General features: G+C 43.1%; 4 protein-coding genes across 4 annotated transcripts; 1 reads left to right on the top strand and 3 right to left on the bottom strand.

Moving 5' to 3' along the window:
- The first annotated feature begins 392 nt into the window (after window positions 1-392).
- On the top strand, window positions 393-3,062 carry LOC143209065 (uncharacterized). Its single transcript, XM_076424265.1, has 2 exons — window positions 393-1,290; window positions 2,100-3,062. Exons 1-2 carry the CDS (start codon window positions 463-465, stop codon window positions 2,430-2,432), a joined length of 1,161 nt encoding a protein of 386 aa, XP_076280380.1. The 5' UTR covers window positions 393-462; the 3' UTR covers window positions 2,433-3,062.
- LOC143209066 (uncharacterized) lies at window positions 2,473-6,411 on the bottom strand. Its single transcript, XM_076424267.1, has 2 exons — window positions 5,614-6,411; window positions 2,473-3,846 (listed from the first exon to the last, which is right to left on the bottom strand). Exon 2 carries the CDS (start codon window positions 3,844-3,846, stop codon window positions 3,163-3,165), a length of 684 nt encoding a protein of 227 aa, XP_076280382.1. The 5' UTR covers window positions 5,614-6,411; the 3' UTR covers window positions 2,473-3,162.
- Window positions 6,412-7,491: 1,080 nt separating this feature from the next.
- LOC143209067 (histone H2A-like) lies at window positions 7,492-18,722 on the bottom strand. The gene is made up of 2 exons (XM_076424268.1): window positions 16,419-18,722; window positions 7,492-9,432 (listed from the first exon to the last, which is right to left on the bottom strand). Exon 1 carries the CDS (start codon window positions 18,647-18,649, stop codon window positions 18,275-18,277), a length of 375 nt encoding a protein of 124 aa, XP_076280383.1. The 5' UTR covers window positions 18,650-18,722; the 3' UTR covers window positions 7,492-9,432; window positions 16,419-18,274.
- A 2,321-nt stretch (window positions 18,723-21,043) lies between these two features.
- LOC143208576 (uncharacterized) lies at window positions 21,044-21,884 on the bottom strand. The gene has a single exon (XM_076423054.1). It carries the CDS (start codon window positions 21,779-21,781, stop codon window positions 21,092-21,094), a length of 690 nt encoding a protein of 229 aa, XP_076279169.1. The 5' UTR covers window positions 21,782-21,884; the 3' UTR covers window positions 21,044-21,091.
- Between the last annotated feature and the right edge of the window lie 1,017 nt (window positions 21,885-22,901).

The raw sequence follows: 22,901 nt of genomic DNA, 5'->3' as shown, positions 1-22,901 counted from the left end.
AATTCAAGGAAATAAAAGATGATGAAACGCTAGAAAATCATTTCTAGGTAGAACTGTCTACCCCCTTAAGGGGCGGCATTTCGAAGACTCGCATCATACCGAGAAACTCTATCGCACGGCCCTGGCAATTTTCCAAGCCCCGGTTTCTCTCTTCCGAGACACTTGCAGAGGGTTTTCGAATCGAATCAAGATCATGATTCGAGTCCATTTACAGGGTACTTCATTCCATCGCTGACTGGATGTTCTTCCGCGTGCGGCCGCCTCGGAGTCGCTCGATCTTGACGCCGCTTCTATACTTAGCTATCATGTTATGCACACAGCAACGAGGGGAACTTTGCCTCGAGCAGTGGCCGATAAGACCTAGGGTCAAAGCTGCAACGGCGCTGCATCGCCAGTCTTCTGGCTGGTTCACTCTCGCGACTAGTCGCCCGAGGATCGTGGATCGTGACAAACCACGTTAGCATGATCGCGACGATGAGGGGCGCGTGTCTCGCCGGTGTTCTCGTGATAATAATCGGTTGCCTGGCGGAAACGCAGGCGTACGTGAGCTTCGACCAGGTGAATCCCGGCAACTCGAGCGTGTCCGACGACGATCTGCTGAAGAGCGCGGTTCCCGAGCAGGAAGCCAAAGCAGAAACGGAAAAACCGAAACTGACCCGTGTGCCGTTGGAGCCGCGGAAGTCTCGTCGATCGATCGATGGATCTCTGGCCACGATCAACGAGAACGATGGCGAGAAACCAAGCAGAGTCGCGATCAAAGAGCGACCTGCTCCCGGAGACATCGCTCCGGAGGCGCGGCCAGGTGCGAAGAGGAACCACAAGAAGATGAAACTAGCGCAGACCCAGAGCCAGAAGAAGTCGAAGAAAACGAAACGCTACATCGACACCGCGGCTCAGCAGCAACTCTCCGGCCACCAGAATCATTCGGAAACGGTGCGCGGCTATCGCCATAAGGATGAAAAATACCACGCACAGAGGAAAGCCATCATGGACAAGTTTCACGCGCGGAACCGCGAGATACTCCGGAAGTACCAGCAGACGTCGACCACCACCACGACAACCACCACCGAAGGACCCATCAGGTACAATCTGGGCTTCTCACGCGAATCTCTGAGAACCGAGACGGGAATTGACTGGTTCGCGAAGGAAGCGACGACGAAGTCGCCGATCGCTACTCCACCTCCTCAGGTACTCGCGAGAACCAATCCACCAACGAGGTCCATCTTGCCCGTCGTTGAGGAGAAAAGAAGCGCTAGGGATGAGAATGACATAATTGCTGGATCAAAATCGGTAAGCCTGACAATGTTTTCGTGACACGTATCATCTGTATTATTTGGTTATATTGCATTAGATCAAAGGACAAGATCGTCAAAGTAATTCCTACTGCCAGCGATAGTAGAATCAAATTAGTTTATTAACCCTCGGAATACCGAGGCACAGCGCAGCGGTTCGTGCCAAGGTCAATTCTGACCCCACACGTATATTCGTAAATCCCGTAAATCCTCTATAAACGCAAAAGCCTCGGGGAGGTTCGTTTGCAAAGTTCGTAGACTGCGACTCTCCGCGTCTCTTTCTTTCCCATACGTTGTTCTTCCCTGCACCCGAAACTTTCATCGTCAATTAAACCGCTAAATACAGTTGAAATTATATCGTGTTTGGTACTATTTTCATCAGAGAAATGCCACAAATATATTGGTGAAAGTTTCATAAAAAAATAAGTAATAATAAAAACAATATTATTACATTGAGGATGCAGGGGCCTTTGAACTGTGCCGGCGACTGCGACTCTCCGCGTCGCATTAGCAGTGGTTCACACTCACATACTACAGTGGAGGGGATATCTTTTTGTGTTTGTCGTACCTTTCTGCGTTTACAGAGGATTAACTGTACATTTGCTATCGCTCGAGCTCCCCACCATAATTCACGCAATGCACACAGCGAAAATATTCCTCTTTGCCTCTGCGCCGTCCCGCATACTCGTATACCTAATACCTACCATCAGCGGTTAACGTCACATTTCGTCAATATGTGCGGCAACGCTCTCGAGGAGCGCGCTGCGATGTCTTCGCAGGGGTTAAAGAATGTCGTTCATCTTTCAGAACACAACAACCCCACGTGCACAACCAAAAACCACCAACATTCAGGAAGTAGGTAACTGCAAAAATCTTGAGAGTTTGAATAAGGTGTACCAGCACAACCTGGTGCTGGACATTCAGAGAAGCACGATAGTTGAGACAGAGATATCGTCACCGACAGTGGAAGGGAGCTGCGTCGACTGCGTCATCGCGTACCAAATCTCTGGACCTTCGCTGGATATGAATGTATCGAAAACTTCAAAGACGGCGAAGATAAGGGCCAAAGGTGTCGAAAACGGATCCATTACGATTGTCGTAAAATTTTACACGAATCCGTCCAAGGGCGGCCATTGCTGAGGCGTTCAATAATCTGTGAGGTCATTTCCAACGACTGCAATATGTATCGATGTAAAATATAATATTATATAACGAAAGCTCGAAGTACAAGTTTGGACGTGTTACAGTCAACAATAACGAATAGACTGCGGATCTTATGCGCGTTCATGATAATAATGTAATAAACACATTCCAGCTGTTTCAAAATGCTATTGCCTTATAAGATGCCTAATGCTAGTGTCCTTAGAAGAGTTGCCAGAAAAAGTCTCCGCACTCCCTCTCAGCCGACAGATTCCACTCTAGCGACTCTCTGCGTTGGAAGAATATGTGACAGCGCGGAATCTTACGTTTTTCGCTATCTGAAGTAATCTAACAACAATCTATACCAGTGACGCACCCAGGGGCGGTCCCCCCAAAGAAAAAATGTTTAGTTTCCAAAATTAAAATCGCGGAATAGCACCGTTGACAGATATTTTGGCTAAAGAAAAAAGGGTCATCACGCAAAACCTAGGACTGGGATCAAGATTACATCCTGGGTGCGCCACTGGTGGAGATCAAATGATTTTTGTCACACACCCGTCCGCTGTCTTGTTTTTTGTAATTTTCACATCAGAATCATGTTCCACGGCACAATAAATATGGGAAAACGAATTTTCAAGAGAGTCCAATATAATCTTTTGTGTCACGCGTCAGTCATCCGACGCGAATCGGTCGCGTCTGGACCGAACGGATGCTCCCGAGATAATCAGCTTCAAGAATTTTTCGGCACGGCTGTCGGAAGAGGTGGCGGGGGTACGTCGGGTACTTTCGGTCTGTCGTCCTTGGCGGTGTCCTTCCTTTCTTCGTGATAACCCGGGAGCAGGTGTCCCGGGTCCCCGTTCTTCGGCGTGGACGCGGGAATCGGGTCGAGGGTGCCGTAGGGTTGATAATCGACGTAGTAGGTCCCGGGTACCAGGTGAGGGTTGATTCCGCTGTACGTGTAGAAGTAGGGGTCGTAGTAAAGCGATTGGTAGTTCGGGTAGAAGCTGAGAGGCTGTTCTTCGTTCCTGTTCCTCGGGCCTGACTTTGGCTGGTTGTTCTCCTCCGTGGGCTGTTCCTTTTTCACCTCCGGGACCTCCGGAACCTTCGAATCCTCCGCTGCAGTCTCCGCTACAGCTTCCGGTTGCACTTCGGCACGGTTGCTCGGTTTCGATTCGCTTTGAGGAAGATGCACCAGCTCCGGGCCGGAAACTTGCGGCGACACCTGCGGGTAGTAGATCGGCGGCACGTAGCCGATCGCCGTTCTGTGGATCACAGGCTGGATCACCGGGAACGCTCGCGACGGAGACAGGTTCTGGTTGCTGGTGATCACCGCGTTGTACACCTTCGGCACCTTCAGCAGCCCCGGGTGGCCCGCTGCTAGGGCCACCATCGCAAGCACGATCGTCAGCTTCATCTGAAACACGTCCCGAGCTTCTGAGAAACGTTCCGCAAGAAAATGAATTTGTGTCGGCAGTGCCCACGTGGACTTCTGAAACGAAAGCATCCACGTGGGGTGCTCATGGAGCCCCAGTGCAAAGTAATATTTGTACTCAATGTTTTATGTTCATTGTGACATTTATTTATGATACTTTTATGAAAATAACAGTATGAAATACATATAGACCATAGACATGTACTTCGGACTACTGAAACATCCCAACGCACGCGTTATCGAGAAATGAGAAGGCGCATCGCGCGCCCTTCCAATTCTGAAAACGATCTACCTTCTGTCGCGCCGTTTCTCGACTCTATGCCATGTAATTCTAGAATTTCTAACAAGCTCGGAGTGACGCAACGGTAACAGTAACAGAAGTAAAAACGGGAACGAGCTGGTATGTATATCGGAGTCTCGATCATAACGACGCCGAAGCGGATACACGTAAACTGTCGTGTCGCTTGAGAAATTATAGCGCGGAGTCCTCTAATCTCGACCACGCACGCGGTGTGTCGCGAATGGCCCGAAATTGACACGCGAAACGGACCCGGCTGTCAACAGAGTTAACGCAGAAACGACAGATCGTGACGCAACGTATCCACAATGCGGCTATAAATCCCTTCCTACGTGCCCGTCCTTGAAAAGCGCATATTTTGAATGAACGAATCGTGTCGCTGGCACGTTATCAGACCGTTTCATCTAGAAAATCCTCGACTCCGACGAACTCCCCGTCCTTGAGCTTCCGAACTCGAAATTTTGACTAGAGAAAGCCGGAATTTTCTCCGGGGATTTCGACAGCGCGTTCTAGACACGCGTCGAGCCAGGTGATCGGTGTCGTTTCTGGAAAGATGACCGCCACCCGTGCACAAAGATCGCGGGAACGCATACGAAACAGCCGTGGTGGAATCGTGCACGGAATATTTTCCTGTGGTTTCGTCGTAGGCGTGTCTGGTGAAATTCTTCCTTCCCGTGAAGTTCAACCCGGTGGAGACACAACTATGCTTCGCGCGATTTCGAATTCTCGCGCGATTCACGAAGGTTTTCCGGCGTTCAACATCGACATTCGTGCAGTCAACGAGATGGAGAACATACATTTCGTCCTTGAGGTACTGGTAAAAATATCTTTTTCTCCAAACGTACTCTCACTCGAATAATTATCCGAATCGAGGATTCTATTAGGCTGGAAGAACGTTCTGTCGTATTTGAAATAAGCAGGTAATTTTTACAGGTTATCTGAAAGATGGCAACAAAAGTTTTGTGACAAACAATGGAAATGATATAAAACATATATTTTTATAAATTAATTCAAACGTTATCTTTAAAATACGACAGAACTTTCCCTCCAACGAAACAACTTGTCGTGCTTCTCGCGTCCGTCTGAAAATCCGCGGTCCAGGAATAACAATTGGCTGCAACGAGGCGACAAAGAACCGGAGACAGCGGCAACGTTTGCCAAGGACGATCAAGCGAGAGAATTGCAAAGCCGAGCCACGCAGGTGCACTTGATAATCGTTAATTCGCGATCCTGTTCGTCGCAAATCGGTCGCGTCTCGAGGGTACGCGATACTGAAACTGCAACGTTCGCAATCGCTATCGCGAGGACGCGCATGCCGCCATGATTCATCTCATTAACATACGCTCGATCTCTCCCATTCCACAGGACCCATAGTTTTATTCGGGTACGAAGAATATATTTTTGTTCGATGCACGCGTTCCAGTTCGAAATTGAACCAATCAGACGCTTACCTTTTGCTTCGCTCGCCTCCCACTACAGATGCGACTTTACACTGGAGCAAGGACCGTCGAGAAGCTGACACCAAGTAGCAAGAGAGCTGCATGGGACCGTAGTATATATGGCTCATGGGGTCCCAGGGTTCAAGTCCCCTGTCCCCCACTACGAACACCACTTGGCGAAAGTACTCGCCGATCGGTAATGTAATGTTCGACTTCGGACCCGCCTGTACCACCGGACAACTGCAGAAGGACAGTTTACCGTGTGCAGGATCCCAATGCACCGGTAAACCGTCCGAGAAACTCGACTACGTCCTTCGAGGAACGACGACGCCTTCGAAAATTGTTCTTCATCCCGACTCTGCAAGAAATAATGTTTCTTCAAATTTCTCTGATAAATATATCCCAACAAAAACATCCTGTAAACAGGAGCCAAGTTCCTATGGCCGTAAAAAGTTGCGAGATCAAACAAAATACGGCCAAGTGCGTTAGCTTAGAAATCTCTTGCAATACTGAAAAAAGCGTTTGTAAAAATTAGTTTAAAAGAACGCTATTTAATTTTTAAAGAGTTACATGGAGGGCTGAATTATTCAAACTTAGCAGTTTATACCCTTTACTTGCTGTAAGAATTTCATTTTCCGATACCAAGTTTCAATGTGCTGAATCGTTAACGCGCTGTGACAACGTCAAGAAGAAAAAATATTAGATCGCGGATTCTTATGTAAAATAAAAATTGTCCGAATTCATTGCAAGATACAGGGACTAATACGTGCTCATAATTACGAAAGTGTGAATAAAGGCACAAATAATAATTGAAAGTTGAATTTAAGTCTTGAATTAAATACTATTGCTTGAATGTTGAATTTCGATTTAAATTGGGTTGCTGAGACTTGAATTTGAATTGAGATTTAAATATAATGATTGAAAGTTGAATTTGAATTTAGATTTAAATATATATATTAATAAATTATAAATATACATATATACGTATATATAATGGTTGAAAGTTGAATTTCGATTTCAATTGGTGTGCCTACCCCCAACGACGGCTGCAATGAAAAACGCGACCTTCAACAGGCAGATAATTATTAACCGAGTGACCGGTTTCCAGGAATTTGAGGACAATAGACATACTACAATAGCGTTCGATCAGGTACTAAGGGATCATTCCTTCCCCCTGCTAACAAAGCAAGACCATCCAGTCACGAGTCGCACATAAATTACAGTTTTATGGAACATAGAAAATAAGACAGCATGAATAGGCTACGGCTGTCGGATATTTCAGTTGGTGGTTAATAGCAAACGTCGCGTCGGTTGCTGTGTCGCGAGACCTGGTTTCCGAAGGTAAGTGACACATTCTAATCACCCGCTCGAACCATTTATCAGGGCTGTAATGAAATAAAAGTCGTACAATCCGGCTCAACGACACAAAATCATTGGCGAATGTTCAATGACGCAGTTGCGCGATGAAAAACGGTGGAAACGTCAGCCTTTATCCGTGTCAGTTAGGCGATCGTTGGGCCGGGGGTGGGTGGTGACGAGTGTCAGTGGATTTAGTAACTATAAAAAAGCATCACCCTTTGTTCATTAAATCATAAGACTAGAAACTGACACACCGATGAAAATGAGTTTGCAGAAGATTATAGTGAAAGTATAAGAGTATCCACTAAAAATGTTGTCGTTTGAAAATGTTTTCTCCACCATTTATTTTACAATTGTTTGGAACGAATGCAATGTTCCCATAGCAGGGGATTTTTTAAATATTTGCAAAACAGATTAGTACATATTCCAACACGTTTATCAGTAGCGTCACGTATATAAAAACAATGTTACGCTTCCCGGGATACTCTTGTCTAATCGAAGAATTGAAATCGAAAGCATTAACTCACACCATACTTGAATCGTTAACAGTTTATTAGATATAAACAAATTTGGAAGCGTAAAACTTGAAGTGGCGCCTCGGGGTCGCCAGTCGAATGCGAAGGGTTAAAGGATTTTGTACGTTTCGCACAAGTCTCGTCGAGTTATAATAATTATTACTTGATAACGAAGTTTCCATCGTACGCTATAATTTATTTCATTTCAGAACGAATAAATTCAGTGCCGCTAATTTTACGACAAAATCATTTTTAGACAAATCGATAGCGCCGGTCGCCGGTGACCACCGTGGCAGTCGACGCGTTCGTGCGGTCTTTATAAATAAACGCTGTTAAACTAATTGAAGACGTTTATATACAAAATGTGATTGAAGACGCGACTGACGCGATTCGAGCTTTCGCGATAGACAGCTCCGGGATCGGTACGTCGAGGTTTCGGTCGGGTCCTCGCGATCGTCTCGCTTTTGCGAATCGCGTCCCGTTACAAATCGGTTGATTCGGCGGTTCGCGCGTGCCACGGGAGTGTCAGAATGTTGGCAACGGTCGCGAATCGCGTGGCACTATATCAGAACGTCGCGAGCCGCTTAGAATCCCGAAGAAAAGCGGCCCGATAACCTCGCGTTCGCGCGAATCGGCAATATTCTCGGGAATTCCAGAGTGCATGGTTTAGCATACAATAGGCAGAGGTCGCAGCGTTTCGTCCGGCGAACGATATCCCTAATTATACGAATCATTTACATACTAAGTGGGACGAACGATTGCGGCACTGCTAACCTCGGTTCACACTTAAACTTTATAGGCGCACTTTTGACCTGTCCCTATTGTTCGAGATACCCCGCCGACATTATCTGGAATCACGATGACGACCCATAAATGGTCGATCTCGCGCCCAGGTTAATCGCTGTGACGAGGAACGATTCAAATCCCGTTCAGACACGGCGGAAACCGTGCGTTCTCGTATTTACATTAGCTCCTTCGTATTCGTTCACGCGTGTCCCCGCGGATCAACAATCCAAAACTAAAAACGCGCGGATCTTATTTACATTAGCGCCGTCGTATTCGTTCACACGTGTCCCTGTGATGCAACAATACAAAACTAAAAACGCGCGGATCTTATTTACATTAGCGCCTTCGTATTCGTTCACGCGTGTCCCCGCGGTTCAACGATCCAAAACTACAAACGCAAAATTTACATTCGCATCGTATTCGTACATACTTGAAAACGCGCGGTTTCCGCCGTGTCTGAACGGGGTCTAATTCCTTCGACGACGCCTGTAATCCTTGCCGATCGATTTCCGCACGAAATTCTTAACACAACTACAGTAAAGTAATATTCTTTACGCAATTAACAAAGTAACCGTGTTCTGGACGCGTTGAGCCATCGTGATCCTTCGCACAACCGATGCCTCAAAATCTTAACACGTTCACCACCCCCCTCATAAATTTGTCACGTCCATAATCTTGCAATGCAGTGATAATACACAACGTAATATTATAGCTTTCGTTAAATTGTTTCAATGTTTGTCGGGGGATGTACATTTTATAAAACAAAGGATAAACGATTTTTCTACGTACATACATCCCCGTAGTGTAAGGACTTTGCGAGCGGTCTGATCATTTTTGTTTCGGTTGATCGAAGTTTATAGTAGTTCGTACGCGGTCGAATTGTGCGAAGGGAGACGATAGCGGTGATCACAGATCGGTGGATTGTTCGTCATATAGACTCGATGGGAATGTAGCACATCCTCCTGAACAGCAGGATCGGGAAGTTCGGCAAGAAGACGACGAACAGCAGGACCAAAGGCGACAGAAGCAGCAGGATGCTGGCGTACATCACCAACCACCATACCGACGACATACCCAGCACCGGATCCAACATCGTGAATGCTGGTCAATCTTCAACCGAGATCATCGTACATCCGGTTTTGTCGTCTGACGATCGCTGGACGTCTTAACCCTGAAAAAGACATTCGTTAATTGCAAGTTCAACAAGAATATAAGCCCATAATTATGTTATTCATTCATGAGTATGAAAGTGGTCTAATTGGAAGACAAAATTTTGAAAAATGAGTTTATCAGTTTTTTCACATCACGTTGTTCGAAACTAAATGAATTCAATGTAATGTTCACGATATTGTGAAAAATGTGCCGTTAGAAAGTGCTTCTTATTTCTATAATTCTATATAATGTTATTTCTATACATATAACAAAGAATAATAGCAAATAACCGAAAATGTAATAAATCTTGTTCTAAAATTTTTTTAAATTGGCAACATTGATTGACAAAATTTTTGTTTTCGATAAATGTTTTGCTGGTGAACAAAATTGTCGATAACCGTTTCGCTCATCACTGTGTGGGCCCATCGGACCTCGGTCGGCGGGACCCTTCGGAAACGAGGGGGTTTATGGTATCATTTCCTTTCGTGGCTGGAAACGAAAGATTCTAAAGGACGAGATTGTCTGAAACATCTGAATTGCACGTGCTGAGAAAGGCTTTCTTGAAAATGACCTCGCTATCGCTCGCCTCATAAACCGATCCGACCATTTGCACGCCAAATGTTTTATTGTGCTGTCGTTGTGTTTTATTATACTGTTTTTCTTAACAACAGCACTTTTATAACACGGTGGGCCTCATGGTAGTCACCGGTGACTTAAAAGTAATCCTCATATAAAATTAGGGTCTCGCTGAATATCATTTTATTATATCGTAAAGGCGGGGACCTCGCTATCAAGTACCTAACCATTGTCGTTAGTAGAGACTGCGGACCTTTATGCAGTTATGACACTATAATAAGTAAGAAAATATTTTCAGTAAACTTTATAGAATTTTAAAAACATTCTGCGCTTCCGAAGGCTAATTTTTCAATATCGTTGAAGATGTGGAATAATTTCTGGAGAACGAACGTTTCCCCAGTTATGACAATATAATAAGTAGGAAAATGTTTTCGATAAGTTTCACAGAATATTGGAAATCCTTTTTCGACTGTGAAGGCTAATTTTTTAATATCGATGAAGACATGGAATCAATTCTGAAGAACGAACGTTTCTCGTAGAATCTTTCGAATAAGACCGTATGCACGTTCCCAGGAGCTTCAATCGTTTATGACGGTATTGCGACAATCTCGTGGAATAAAAGTCATGCAAACTTTCCCGTCCCCAAGTGGATAATAACAGCGATTGTGTTGCATCGCATATCGGATAACAACTCCGCTACCCGTCTATCCCGTCTATCCTCCAGACAATGGGCGTAGCGCAGTCGAGTGCAACAATGCCGGGTGAATCGCATTTCCATTATAACTTGAAGCGACCACCCTTTACTAGCATACCTTTGTACGTACTTCCAACTATAATTTCGACTAACGATAATGTCTCTATGTATTGAATAGCTTCCCGACCTCTCCCGATTCTCCGATGCTTCGATGCTCCCTCTGTCTCCGTTATAAAAATCAGGGATCGAAAGATTTAGGCCACTACAGTATGTAGTAGCGGACATGTTAAATCTTGATTTCATATACACTAGTGTGCAAAAGAAAGAAGCACCCAGTATAATTATAAAATATAATGACAAACACATAATATCTTTACGTAGAAATTGTATTGTACAATGATTGATTTAGTGCATTTAAAGTATCAGATAATCCGAATAACACATATTCTCAGAACTATTTAATTAAACAGTGGCAGTGGCGCGCTACCCTATGGGCAATTTGGGCAAATGCCCGGGGCCCCAAGCAAAAGGGGAACACAAACCAAGATCCAAGATCCAAATTCTACGTTTGTCTCATAAAGTTATTTAGTTGGGGTTAGGGGCCCTGACATTCTACTTTGCCCAAGGCCCCAACTAGTTATAACGCGCTACTGTACAGCGGAATCCTTTTTCAAAACTTACTGTGTTCTTATTTGATTTTTTTTACGCTTTTCTATATTATATATAACCGAGTGCTTCTTTCTTTTGCACAGCAGTGTACATACATATGAGTCATACATAAGTCTTTGGAGATGGTCTCTCTACCGGGGCTCGATCGACATTGATTTTCTGCAAGATTTTTCTAAAAGTTTTAGGAAGGGCATTATGTTTTTGTCAAAAAAATTCGCGTTGTAGCACACTTAAGTGTGCCCCTGGACGATCAATAATATTCTCAATATTCGCTTCTTGTTCGTTGCTAAATCGCGGCGCAACCGCCAACGCTTCGCTCAGTGTAGTTCAGTGGAGCATCTTTGTTTGCATTAGGTTGTCCCAAAAGTTTCTTCCGGAATGTGTTCCTTTAATGTCGCTAAATAAATACAAACAATACGATAATCTTTATGTTAATGTTTTAGTACTTCTTAATATGAATTTGCATTATGTGCATGCATCGAAAAGCAACTTTTGGGACAACCTAATATTTATTTAGCAATATTAAAGGATCACATTCCGAAAGACACTTTTGGGACAACCTAATATTTCGTTAATATACCTCCTTAACGCTTCACCTGCCTTGAATTTGCCGAGAAGGTAGTCTTGAATTTGCCGAAAAGGAACTTACCTCCGATATAATAGAACGAACTACTGTCTGTCATCGGAGATAAGTCCCTTTTGAACCACCTTGGGCACAATTTTAAATGGAACCTGGAATATTTGCAATTGTGCTGTACCAAAAGAAAGTATAGAAATTTTCTCTCACATTACGATCTGAAATGAAAGTATTAGATGACGTTATTGAGGGTGACTTGTTACTTCACAATGAAAATTGCTGTTGCTATTGAAGGTTCCATTAAAAAGTGTTTAGCCATGCACGGGCCTGGTTTGTTTTAAACAGATTAGAAAATATCTGTTCTGTCAGAACACTTTCCATACTTCATCTACGAAAAGCCGTGAATGTTTTTAACGATAGTCTAGCTATGAACGTCACAGGGCCCAAGAAGAGAAAGCGTCGAAGCCATTCAAGGATATCATACATTAGCCCTGCCCGGTCTGTCGAAGTCGAAGGGGCTGCGAACGTGCTGTCTCCTCGACGCGACGCAACGATAGACGATAATCGCTAGAAAGGATTTATGCGAATGTTATCGAGCTCCATGAGGCTAACCTAGACTTTCGCAGGACCCTGTGACCGAAATTAAACGGGGCCTGGTCGACTGTACGACAACCTTCTAATTTTCTCTCGGTGTGTAATAGCGTTTCGCACTCGCTGCTGGTTTCAAGGATACTTCTTACCCGTTGCATCACGCTGGGAAAGGTGAACCAGTCTTCCGTACAGCGTGCGGAATAATGGTCGTCATATTGCGCAGCGGAGCTGCGTGTAAACCACGTGTTCCGACTAAACCGAGCCCGTTGTTTTCCAGGTACATAGCTGTCGCGTTTCGACGAAGAAGATCGCGGCGCGGAGTTCAGCTGCGAGGCAACGAAACGCACGCGAGTCTTCGACTTCGAGCTCGCTCGGTTGCGCAATCCAGCCACCGGTTCCTTTTGTAACGATTGTGTAATAGGACATCGCGAGCTTCTCGCTACCAACTACATATCATTGGGAGCGCCAGAGTTGCCGAAGAGACGGCCGAACTCCAACTCGAAATTATTCTAACATCTAACAATAAGTCTCGAGGCGTTTCGCTGTCTCTGTCAGGCGGAGGTCAATACGCGTGTGATCCTTGGCTAATAAGGAAAACACTCGGATCGCTGTTTCCAAACGTTTATTTACGACGATCGCCGTCCTTAACAGATTATCTACGTCGCCGATTATATTATGTAATTTTTGAAAGTCCATGGTCCATGGCTAAGGATTTTTTAACTCTCCGCTCCGTCGGAAACCAGGCTTCTTCATGTCCAGAGCGAAACACTGTAGAATTACTTTCTTTCTAATTTTTATTTTTTCTCCGTTCGTTCTTTAAACGTTTGACGGTCCAGCGATTGTTGAATTGAAATAGGTACTTCGTTACGTACTACAGAATTTTTTTGCATTTTTGGAAAACCTAGAAAATAACCCTTTCGCTACCTTGGACCAGATATCTCGCTTCCGCGATCAGATAGCACAAGGCCGTCTTTAAAACGTCTCGAAAAAGACGTACAAAGCATTGTACGACGAAACTACACTTCAATTTTCAAATTTCAGAACAAATTTTTGGAATTTTGTCCGACGTTTATCTCAATTTTTACGAAAAAAGTAATAGGACATAAAAGACGCGTCCTGTCCAGATCTACAGGTTCTGTTTAACATAATTTTCGACGCCGTAAATAGTTTAGAAGATTTTATGAGCATTAAATAAATCATCTTAATGTTTAAACCATTCGAGGCACGTTTTCCCATCATCCAATTAAGCCCAAACTTTGTACAGGTTTTTTTCAATTATTTGGAACAACTCTGGGGGGTGCCGCCGAGGAAATTTTGACAAAAATGTTTGACAAAAGTAGATAAGAGCCACTCTAATGATCTATCGAGCATTAAACCGATCCTGAATCTGAAGTCCAAGGAAACCGCTGCACTGCGCCGCTCAAATGAAAGCAAGCGTCGTCGTCCTTGCGCGCTAAGTATAATCGGTTAATAACGGGCAGACCGGTCGAGCAAGAGTCGCGTGATTACGAAAAAACGTGACGAAAACAGTCGGGGAACCCGAACGCGGGAGCAACGGTCATAAGAAATCAAAATCATGCTGAATATCCGATTTGGTGAGCGCTCAATGATCACTATTCGTCAGCAATCTCGCGGAGCCCGCATCCATCGCGCTCCAATCCACGCTGACCGCGATTCCACCGCGGAAAGTGAAATTTCCACGATTGCGTAATCGTGGCATAATAGTGTTATCCAGCATAGGCGGTCGGCACATGGTTACGGAGTATGCCGACCATTAATGAAACTCCGTGAGGAGAGATGTGTACTAGAATTATGTGTGCAAACGATTACCGATTCTCTTGACTGTGTGTATATCTTCTATTTCGTTCCGTCTCGACTCACTTCTTTCAATCTTGAATCAGTTTTTCGATTTCGAGAAAATACTAACCCTTGATCTCGTTTGTAAATTTTCGTTTCTCTTCTACGACATTTTTTAGGATAAACACGTTTCAGTAACTGTAACTGTATACAGTGTTACACAAATCTTATAAAGTGTTCAACCCCTTGTCCTACAATATCGTATCAGACTCGTGTTGTACATTTTGAACACAGTCTAATAAATATGTATGTTATTAATCTCCTTTAAACCGAGATGATATTCTATTTTGGTTTTGTTAATGTGTAGTTATTAATTTCCTCCTTTTTTAGGAAATTACGAACCACGAAGAAAGTTCTAATCATTCAAACCGTAAAATCAATCGTAGAGCAAGGGGCTAACCTAACCTAACCAGTATCTAGCAGCAATGGTCTCCGTCTCATTCGACAGGACCTCCGAATAGTCAGCCATAACTTTGTGATTGATAAATATTTTTAAATAAGTAAATTATAAGGTACACTCCGATATAAACCGATTTAAACCACCTTTCTCTGTCTCCTGTAAATCTTTAATCCTTGTCAACCGTTGAAAATGCCTCGCTTTCAAATCCCGCACCTTTTCTAGCTAAAGCGAACGCACACCAGAAACCAAGAAACTCGAAAACCCAGTCGTTTCTAAAAGATATTAAACCTGTATTATTTAATACCGACAAACACGCGTAACACTTTCTCTGGAGACTTTAATTCAATGTCCGCGTTTAATCGCGCCGCGAAAACCTCCGAGCCATTAATCTGTGGATCACGATCCTGCAGCAATTGTTCCGCGGTCTCATCTGCAGTTTGCTACGCCCAAGCGTTTATACAGCTCTTCGTCGATCGGGTCCGACGTCGATCGAATCTACCCGCGGAAAATCCATTTTCCCGAGCGATCGAGGTCCAACATGCAGTTATTAATTTTGCGGGAACCGCGTTTCTAGGTCAAAGTAAAAGTGTAGACGCAGACCGACGAAACGAACGAGATTTTCGATCCATTCTCCGCTGCGTCGTCGTCCTTCGACGCCACTTTCAATTGGAACAACAACGGCAAAGTTGAAATTACAAAGCCTGCCTGAAATTAACAAATTTCGAGCGAGGAGCACCAAGCGTTTCTAAGAATTAGGACTCTCTTCTGATGCTCTTCTGGTGCAAAATAAATATCTTTTTCATCAATTGTAATTGTCCTTCTTTTACAAATTTTTAGAATTGAAAATAATATACCGATGTCCTCAAATTTTTCTAATCTCTTCACTGTTTGCCAATGTGACTAGGGTTGCCAGAAATGTTTTATTCAAATATAGAAGAAGTAGTGAAAACTGCGATTATGTATATATGGGATAGGCTCAAAATATAGGAGTTCAAGTAAAAGAGGTACACAGCACATTTTTAATTTTTTATCCAAACAAAAATTTTTGAAGATTCCTATAGGTGCGTAAAGATCAATTTCAAATATAGAAGACTCATATCAAATATAGAAGATCTGGCAACCCTAAATGTGACCTACTCATCTTTTCCATGAGCGCAGAAAGATTCGCAATCCAATGGTTAATTTACTCTTCTTTCGATACAAAACAATTGTATTGCCTATATCGTCGGTGTGCAAAATAGGACTTCACTAATTTCACTAATTTGTTCAATATTATTTAATTGTTTGTTGGTATAATTGATAGTCGTCCATAATTGTCTGCACGTGAAGAGATCGAGGAATTATTCACAGCGCAAAAGTGCAAGAGATTTGCAGGAATACATATAAAGATCACCAACCATCTGCAGAGAGTCCTGATCCTTGACATTCACCTTGCTCCTTACTTTAAATTGATTAATTTCGTAATTCTGTTTGAAAGTGTATCTATCCCTTTAATCCCCACAGCGGAAGAAACTTCGTTGAGGATCGTCGATGCGACTCCTGCAGGTTGTCGCGAGGTCGTGTCGATCAGCTGGTCTTGAATCGTTAGGATGAGCACCGTGGTGTCTCTCGAAGCGTTCTCGGTCCATCGAGTTTGCCTACCTTTCCACGATCCGGCACGATCCACATCACAGAACAAACGGTCGGCGCTTCGGTCTATCGCACGGAAGGGTTGCACTGGGATCGACTCTAATAAAACTGCACCGCGATTTTCCACGAATGCGCGATAGATCGGCGTGTCTGATCGTTTCTCGCGTGCGTTTCAGCCGCTTTCCGCGGACTGAGCGCGCGTGGCAGCGCGACAAGCATCCATGCTTCTATGTCCCGGCTGTACTTTCCCTTTCTTTCGGCGCTTCGAAACCGAGTTACGTCGGTTGAGTCACCCGGTAAACGCTCCGTCGGCCTCGGATTGATACGATCACCACGCCACAAACACCGGCCAGCGATTTTTATCCGTCTAAATCAGTCGTACTCAATCTGTGCTGCGGTCCGCCAAGCTTTTATATCCGACCCGAAACTCTGACATTTCTTCCGAGCACAAAATGCGTCATTTTATAAAAATGACAACACTGAATTTATTTAAATTTCTTGCAATTTTTATAACAATATGTGCTTGAATGAAAAAATTCATTTAATCATTTCTCATGGAAGCATCTTTATCATTTCAATAATGATAACACGTCACAACAAAACATACATAGTGATGCGTGGGCGGGCGATAGTGACGCCGCGCCGTGGCAAGACACTCGACCTGTTAGCCAAATACCGACAGAACCAGTCGTTTGATACGACACAGACGGTCGGTGAGAAATTTTTTAGGAGTAGCTAAAAATCCTTTTGAAAAACATGTTTTTAATGCGAAATGAACCTATGCGGAATATTTTAGGTATTTGGTTTTAGTATTTTAGATCACTGTTAGTTTCACATTATTCCCGCGTCCACCTAGGCTCGCTTTTGGAGCCGCTGAATATCACAGAGGTTAGCAATACATACATACATATCTCGCGATAACAATTGAACGAAATATGCACTGCCAACGTTTTCTAATCTTGCGTTCTATCTTATACGAATATGATACGCGCTGCGATCAATCTGTCTTTATACTACGGCGTAGGGTAGCCAGAAATGCATTATCCAAATACGGCTCAAAATAAGTAAAAGAGGTATACACAGCACATTTTAAACTTTTTTATTCAAAGATTTTTGAAAATTATATGCTATTCAAATATGATATAGGAGATCAAGTTCAAATATAGAAGACTCGTATCAAATATAGAAGATCTGGCAACCCTAACTACGCGTTGAACAAAGTTAACTACACACTAATCTAATAATAATGATAAACTAGTCTAAAATAATCTGAACTAGTATTATTCTAAAATAGCAATTGAAATTCCTATTTGTCAATTGTATATATGATACGAGCATATGCTGTTTCACTGACGGAGAAGAATCGATTTCTTTATGACATATATGCCAATAAAATACTAAAAAGTGATCTCACTATCTTCATTGATCAGTGGATTTGATGTATTTATGATAAAAATGAGCACGCACAATATATAAAGCGCTGTGGTCGTATTAAAAAGATTCGAGGACATCACTGAATTAGTTTTAGTTTAATAAGAGACGAGAACTCTTATTTGGCTCCTGTGTCTTCGAATCAATGCAAACACATTTATTTGATTCCAGTATCCTTTCGCTCAGAAGCAATAAAATTCATGCAATTTTGTCCAAGCGTCTGCAATATAAATTGCATTTTACAATATTACGATTTCAAGTATTTAATTGACAGCAATGTTACGCATCAAAGATTGAACTGTTCAATAAACATAGAAAGGAGTAAAATAAAAATGAGAATAAAAATTGGAGTTACAAGAATTGGAGTTTTTCCTTCGTTATGAAATTGTTGGCCCTGAAAAGGGCCGGTATGGTTTTGTTGGTGAACCAAGAGGAATTTACGCCTTCTTGTCGGTCTTCTTGGGCAGAAGAACTGCCTGGATGTTAGGCAGAACACCACCTTGGGCAATGGTGACTCCGGACAGAAGCTTGTTCAACTCTTCGTCATTCCTGATGGCCAGTTGCAAGTGTCTGGGGATGATTCTGGTCTTCTTGTTATCACGAGCAGCGTTACCCGCCAATTCCAACACTTCGGCAGCCAGATATTCCATCACTGCTGCCAAGTAAACTGGAGCACCAGCTCCGACACGCTCGGCGTAATTGCCTTTGCGAAGAAGACGGTGAATACGACCGACTGGGAACTGAAGACCAGCTCGGTTAGAACGGGACTTCGCCTTTCCCTTGATTTTACCACCTTTGCCGCGACCAGACATGTTTATCGGGTTAGACGGAAAAAAGACTTGAACGAAACAAAAGGAACCTCGATGTGCTCTCGAACGAGACTCAGCGAAGAATGATGCGTCCGCCATTCTAACCATCCGCTTTTATACACTTTCGGGGGGCCAAGCGCTCCACCAATCAGGTTGCGAATTGGAGTCGCCGGCTGGCGATTGGAGCGCTGTTGACCGCCACGCGGACAGATGCTTCGTCAAGTAACCACCATATTTTTTATATAGCCAGAAAAACATAGAAAAAATTGAAAATATTCAGAACGCTAGAATAATACCATGACGTCGATGCTAAAAAAAAATACGATTACCGAACAGACCCATCCTACAGACGAAATATAGCAAAAACAGGAGCCAGGGTCGTTGATCTCGATCTCTGGCTATTGATATTGGTGTAACACGTTCTGAATGGCACAGAGGCGAACAGAAGCTACGGCTGAAATTGGCGGGAACGAGATTCAGGTATCGACAACGTGTCCTCTTCACGTGGTCTGCAGCTGTTTGCTCCCAGGAAAAGCTACGAGCACAATAGACTTTCTCCTCGAGAACTTATATATTTTTTTTCTTCTGCAATAGTTATACGTAACTTGAAATATCCATCTCTCGACGTTCAAGGGACGTTCTGCTATAACTTCTCAAAGAACTTGTCATAACCTCCAATCCGTTTTGTATTTTTCATTACCATTTGCTTATTTATATAATAATAAATATTCTTACTTATTCCTACTGGGTTTTCATGTATCGCTCAGTCAATCGTCATATGATATAATGAAAAACAGAGTCTACTCTTACAAAAAACTGTGACACAATCCGAGAACAAGGATTAAGTGTCGCATAAAAGTAAATATATATATATATATATCTTCAATGAACTCTAGAGTACAATATGTATAGTATCTATTTATAATGACGGCGTTGTGTGTATTTACGTCTAACCTTCAAAATCCAGTCTCATTTATACGCAACATAGCACAAAATAATAGATGCATATATGAGTAACGGGAATCGCGAAAAGAGAGAAGAAAACGAAATAAAGGAAAGAAGAAGAAGGATCGTCTAGTTGATCATTCATTCGTAACGTTTTCTCGATAAAATCGTGACGAGCATACTTTCCCGACAATTCTATTTTCTGTACTTAGGTTTATACAGTTGAACACGAGTCATTCTAACCTACAAGTTTTAAAGGCACGGTTAATATTAAAACAATTTATTCGTTCGTTTTCTTTATAAAATTCTGTATAAAAATTTTCAACTTGTTTGGTTAGGTGACTGTTTGTTCCATCATTCTTTCGTGACCATGAGTCAACGAGTCATGTTCCTAAGATAACATGAGATGCTGGAATACTAATTTCTCCTTTCTGCGATCGTCGGAACTCTGAAAATTGTCCTGAAAAATCGTAGCATAAGCGTGTGGAGGACACCTGTGGAAAAGGGCAACAGGGAAACGCCGCATGTTACAATTTCACAAAATTTGCGTTTAACGCCAAGATCCTAAAGACATCAACATTTTGTTTAATGAAAACATGATAATGATTAAACTAAAAAAAGATCTACTGAGAACACCTCCCGTGTTTCCTAGTACATTCCTTGGTCGAAAGGATTCGTCTCGGTCAACTTAACCTAAACAGCATCATTAGAAATAGATTATCCTATACTGATCAATTAAGATGCATACTATGCGTGTTAGTTATGTAACTACAGACACTTTTCGTAGAAGTACAAAATGAAACATATCTAAACTGAATTATTAGATCGTTCGGCTAATTTTTTTTACCCTTTAGAATAAGCTTTATGACATTTTGTCGTGCACTGCACTCTTTACTCTTGCGGTGATAAAAAGCAAAAGGAAATGCATACTTTGACTTTGCATGTTTGATGCGATGAAAAAAATGCTTGGAAGGTTAGAAAGCACTGCGAGGCAGAAAATGACATGACGAAATGTCAGCTGCCAAGATATACCAAGATTTTGCGATTTACAATAAGATTAAACAATAACAAATGGAAACAATGCTGTTTGTATATACACGAAAAAAACGAAATTATATATATTTTCTGAACGACTCAATTAATAATTAATTCTTCTAAAAGAAAAGTTGTGTCTCAAGTCTCAAATGATAATTGAACTACTTTGAAAAAAAACTTGCCTATAACATACGATGTATACCACAACAGTTTCCTAATGACCTACATAATACTTTTCCTATTATGTACAAAATGAACAATCTAAGCTGAATGAATGAATTCTTCTAAAAAATGTTGTCCGAAGTCTCCAATGAATATTGAAAAGAAACTTGCCTAAAAATTCTATAAAGTTCGAGTAGGGAAGGAATGAAGGGAAGAGCACAGTTTATAAATTGGAGAACGTTCCTGTGTTATAGATTTTGTGGCCCTGAAAAGGGCCAATGGTTAAGAATCGTGGCGAAGCGATTACTTCTTCGCGGCAGCCTTGGCTTTTGGTGATTTAGCGGTCTTCGGCTTGGGGGTTCTCGTCTTGGCCGCTGGAGCTTTGGTAGCCTTCTTGGTTTTGGAGAGGCTTTTGGTCTGGGCAGCAGCCTTCTGTTTCGCTGCTGCGTCGGCTTTCTTGGCAGCGGGAGTTTTCACCTTCTTCGGCGATGCTGGAGCTTTCTTGGCTGCAGCGGGTTTCCTTGCAGCTGGTTTTTTGGCGGCTGCTTTCTTCGGACTGGCTGGTTTCTTTTCAGCAGGCTTCTTGTCGGCAGGCTCGGCCTTCCTGACGACGCGTTTCGATGATTTGCTCTTGGTCTCGGCAGCGCCCTTAGGTACGGACAGCTTGAACGAACCGGACGCGCCCTTTCCTTTGGTTTGCACAACCGCGCCGGAGGTAACGGCCGTCTTCAAGTACCTCTTGATGAACGGCGCCAGCTTCTCACCGTCGACCTTGTACGTGGTCGCGATGTACTTCTTGATGGCTTGCAGGGACGATCCCTTGCGATCCTTCAACTCCTTGATGGCGTTGTTCACCATCTCTGATGTCGGCGGATGCGACGACTTCGTACGTTGCGGCTTCGCCTTCGATTTTCCCGCCTTCTTCGCCGGGCTACCTCCAGACGACGGATTCTCCGAGACAGTGGTATTAGCAGAGCTAGTCTTGTCCTCCATTCTTAACGAAACTCGGTAAACTGTTTCTTTGAACAAAAAAAGAAAACAAAAGTACCAACGTCGACTTCTGCACAAACGTGTGTCTTTAGCAGATGGCGCTGAGCAAGCTCGGAATTGGTCGTTCGCAGGAAAACGGTCGGTACTAGTAGCGCGAGCGCGGACCATGGAGAGAGGCCCCTACTATGATTCCAATACCGCGTTGCCGAGAATCCGAGACCGCCCGATAAACTTTCGTTAATTAAACGATAATACGCCGCGTTACCGGATATTTTTTTGCACGGAATCGATAGATTATTGTTCGCTGCGCATGCTGCGATCGTTAAACCAACCGATCTACTCCGTTTTCAGTCATTAAAAACGCCTCGATCCGCGCGAACCTATGGTTCTCTCGGACGGCGGATAGACTAATCCGAAAAATTAAGTTAAAAATAGAAAAATGTTTATTGCCGAGCGATCTATTGGCTTGGTTCAGGTGCTCCAATGTCGGAGCGAATAATTCCTGCCCAAAATCCGTCGATCCGACCCGCAGATTCTCACGAATTCGAAGCGTTGTACACGGATCGAGATACAAGGATGTCGAAGATGCAATGCAAATGGACGACGCGATATTCGCTTGAACAAAATGTTTAACGAGACCAGTCAAGTCGAATTCCTGCACAGAACACACACGCCGGTTTCGAAATTCATTTTTTCAGTCAATTATGCCATCGTACATGTAAAAAATAGACATTCGGCAGGGAATTACTCGCGATCTGCCTCGGTCTCAATAGCAATGCACCCGTATCCCTATATGGAATAAGTTACGCGAATTTACATAAAATATTTTTTACAAATCGTTTCAAAATATTGATTACAATAATACCTGGAGATGTTGCAAGCTGAAAGTACTATATGGATTTGCATAATAGAGTTTATACACAGAATTTGCGTCTCAGACTTTACCATAAGGCCACACCAATCATGTATTCAGATCACTTTTTTTTAATAGAACGCGTCGGCATTTAGTTGTAAAAAATTGTTAACATTCCTTCGTCTAGGAAAACATAAAAATATTCACTTTCAACGACATGTTTTCCTTTATAGATTATGACGAGCAGATTAGATGGGCAGGGATCATTAA

The sequence above is a fragment of the Lasioglossum baleicum genome, chromosome 5 (genome assembly GCF_051020765.1).
Source record: "Lasioglossum baleicum chromosome 5, iyLasBale1, whole genome shotgun sequence".
Classification (NCBI taxonomy): Eukaryota; Metazoa; Arthropoda; class Insecta; order Hymenoptera; family Halictidae; genus Lasioglossum; species Lasioglossum baleicum.
This window is presented reverse-complemented; position numbering and strand designations above follow the sequence as displayed.

Excerpts from the sequence above, each read along its gene's own strand:
- LOC143209065 (XM_076424265.1), top strand. The coding sequence starts at position 463 with ATGATCGCGACGATGAGGGGCGCGTGTCTCGCCGGTGTTCTCGTGATA. Across the intron at positions 1,291-2,099 it reads TAATTGCTGGATCAAAATCG|AACACAACAACCCCACGTGC; the intron begins GTAAGCCTGACA and ends TTCATCTTTCAG.
- LOC143209066 (XM_076424267.1), bottom strand. The coding sequence starts at position 3,846 with ATGAAGCTGACGATCGTGCTTGCGATGGTGGCCCTAGCAGCGGGCCAC.
- LOC143209067 (XM_076424268.1), bottom strand. The coding sequence starts at position 18,649 with ATGTCTGGTCGCGGCAAAGGTGGTAAAATCAAGGGAAAGGCGAAGTCC.
- LOC143208576 (XM_076423054.1), bottom strand. The coding sequence starts at position 21,781 with ATGGAGGACAAGACTAGCTCTGCTAATACCACTGTCTCGGAGAATCCG.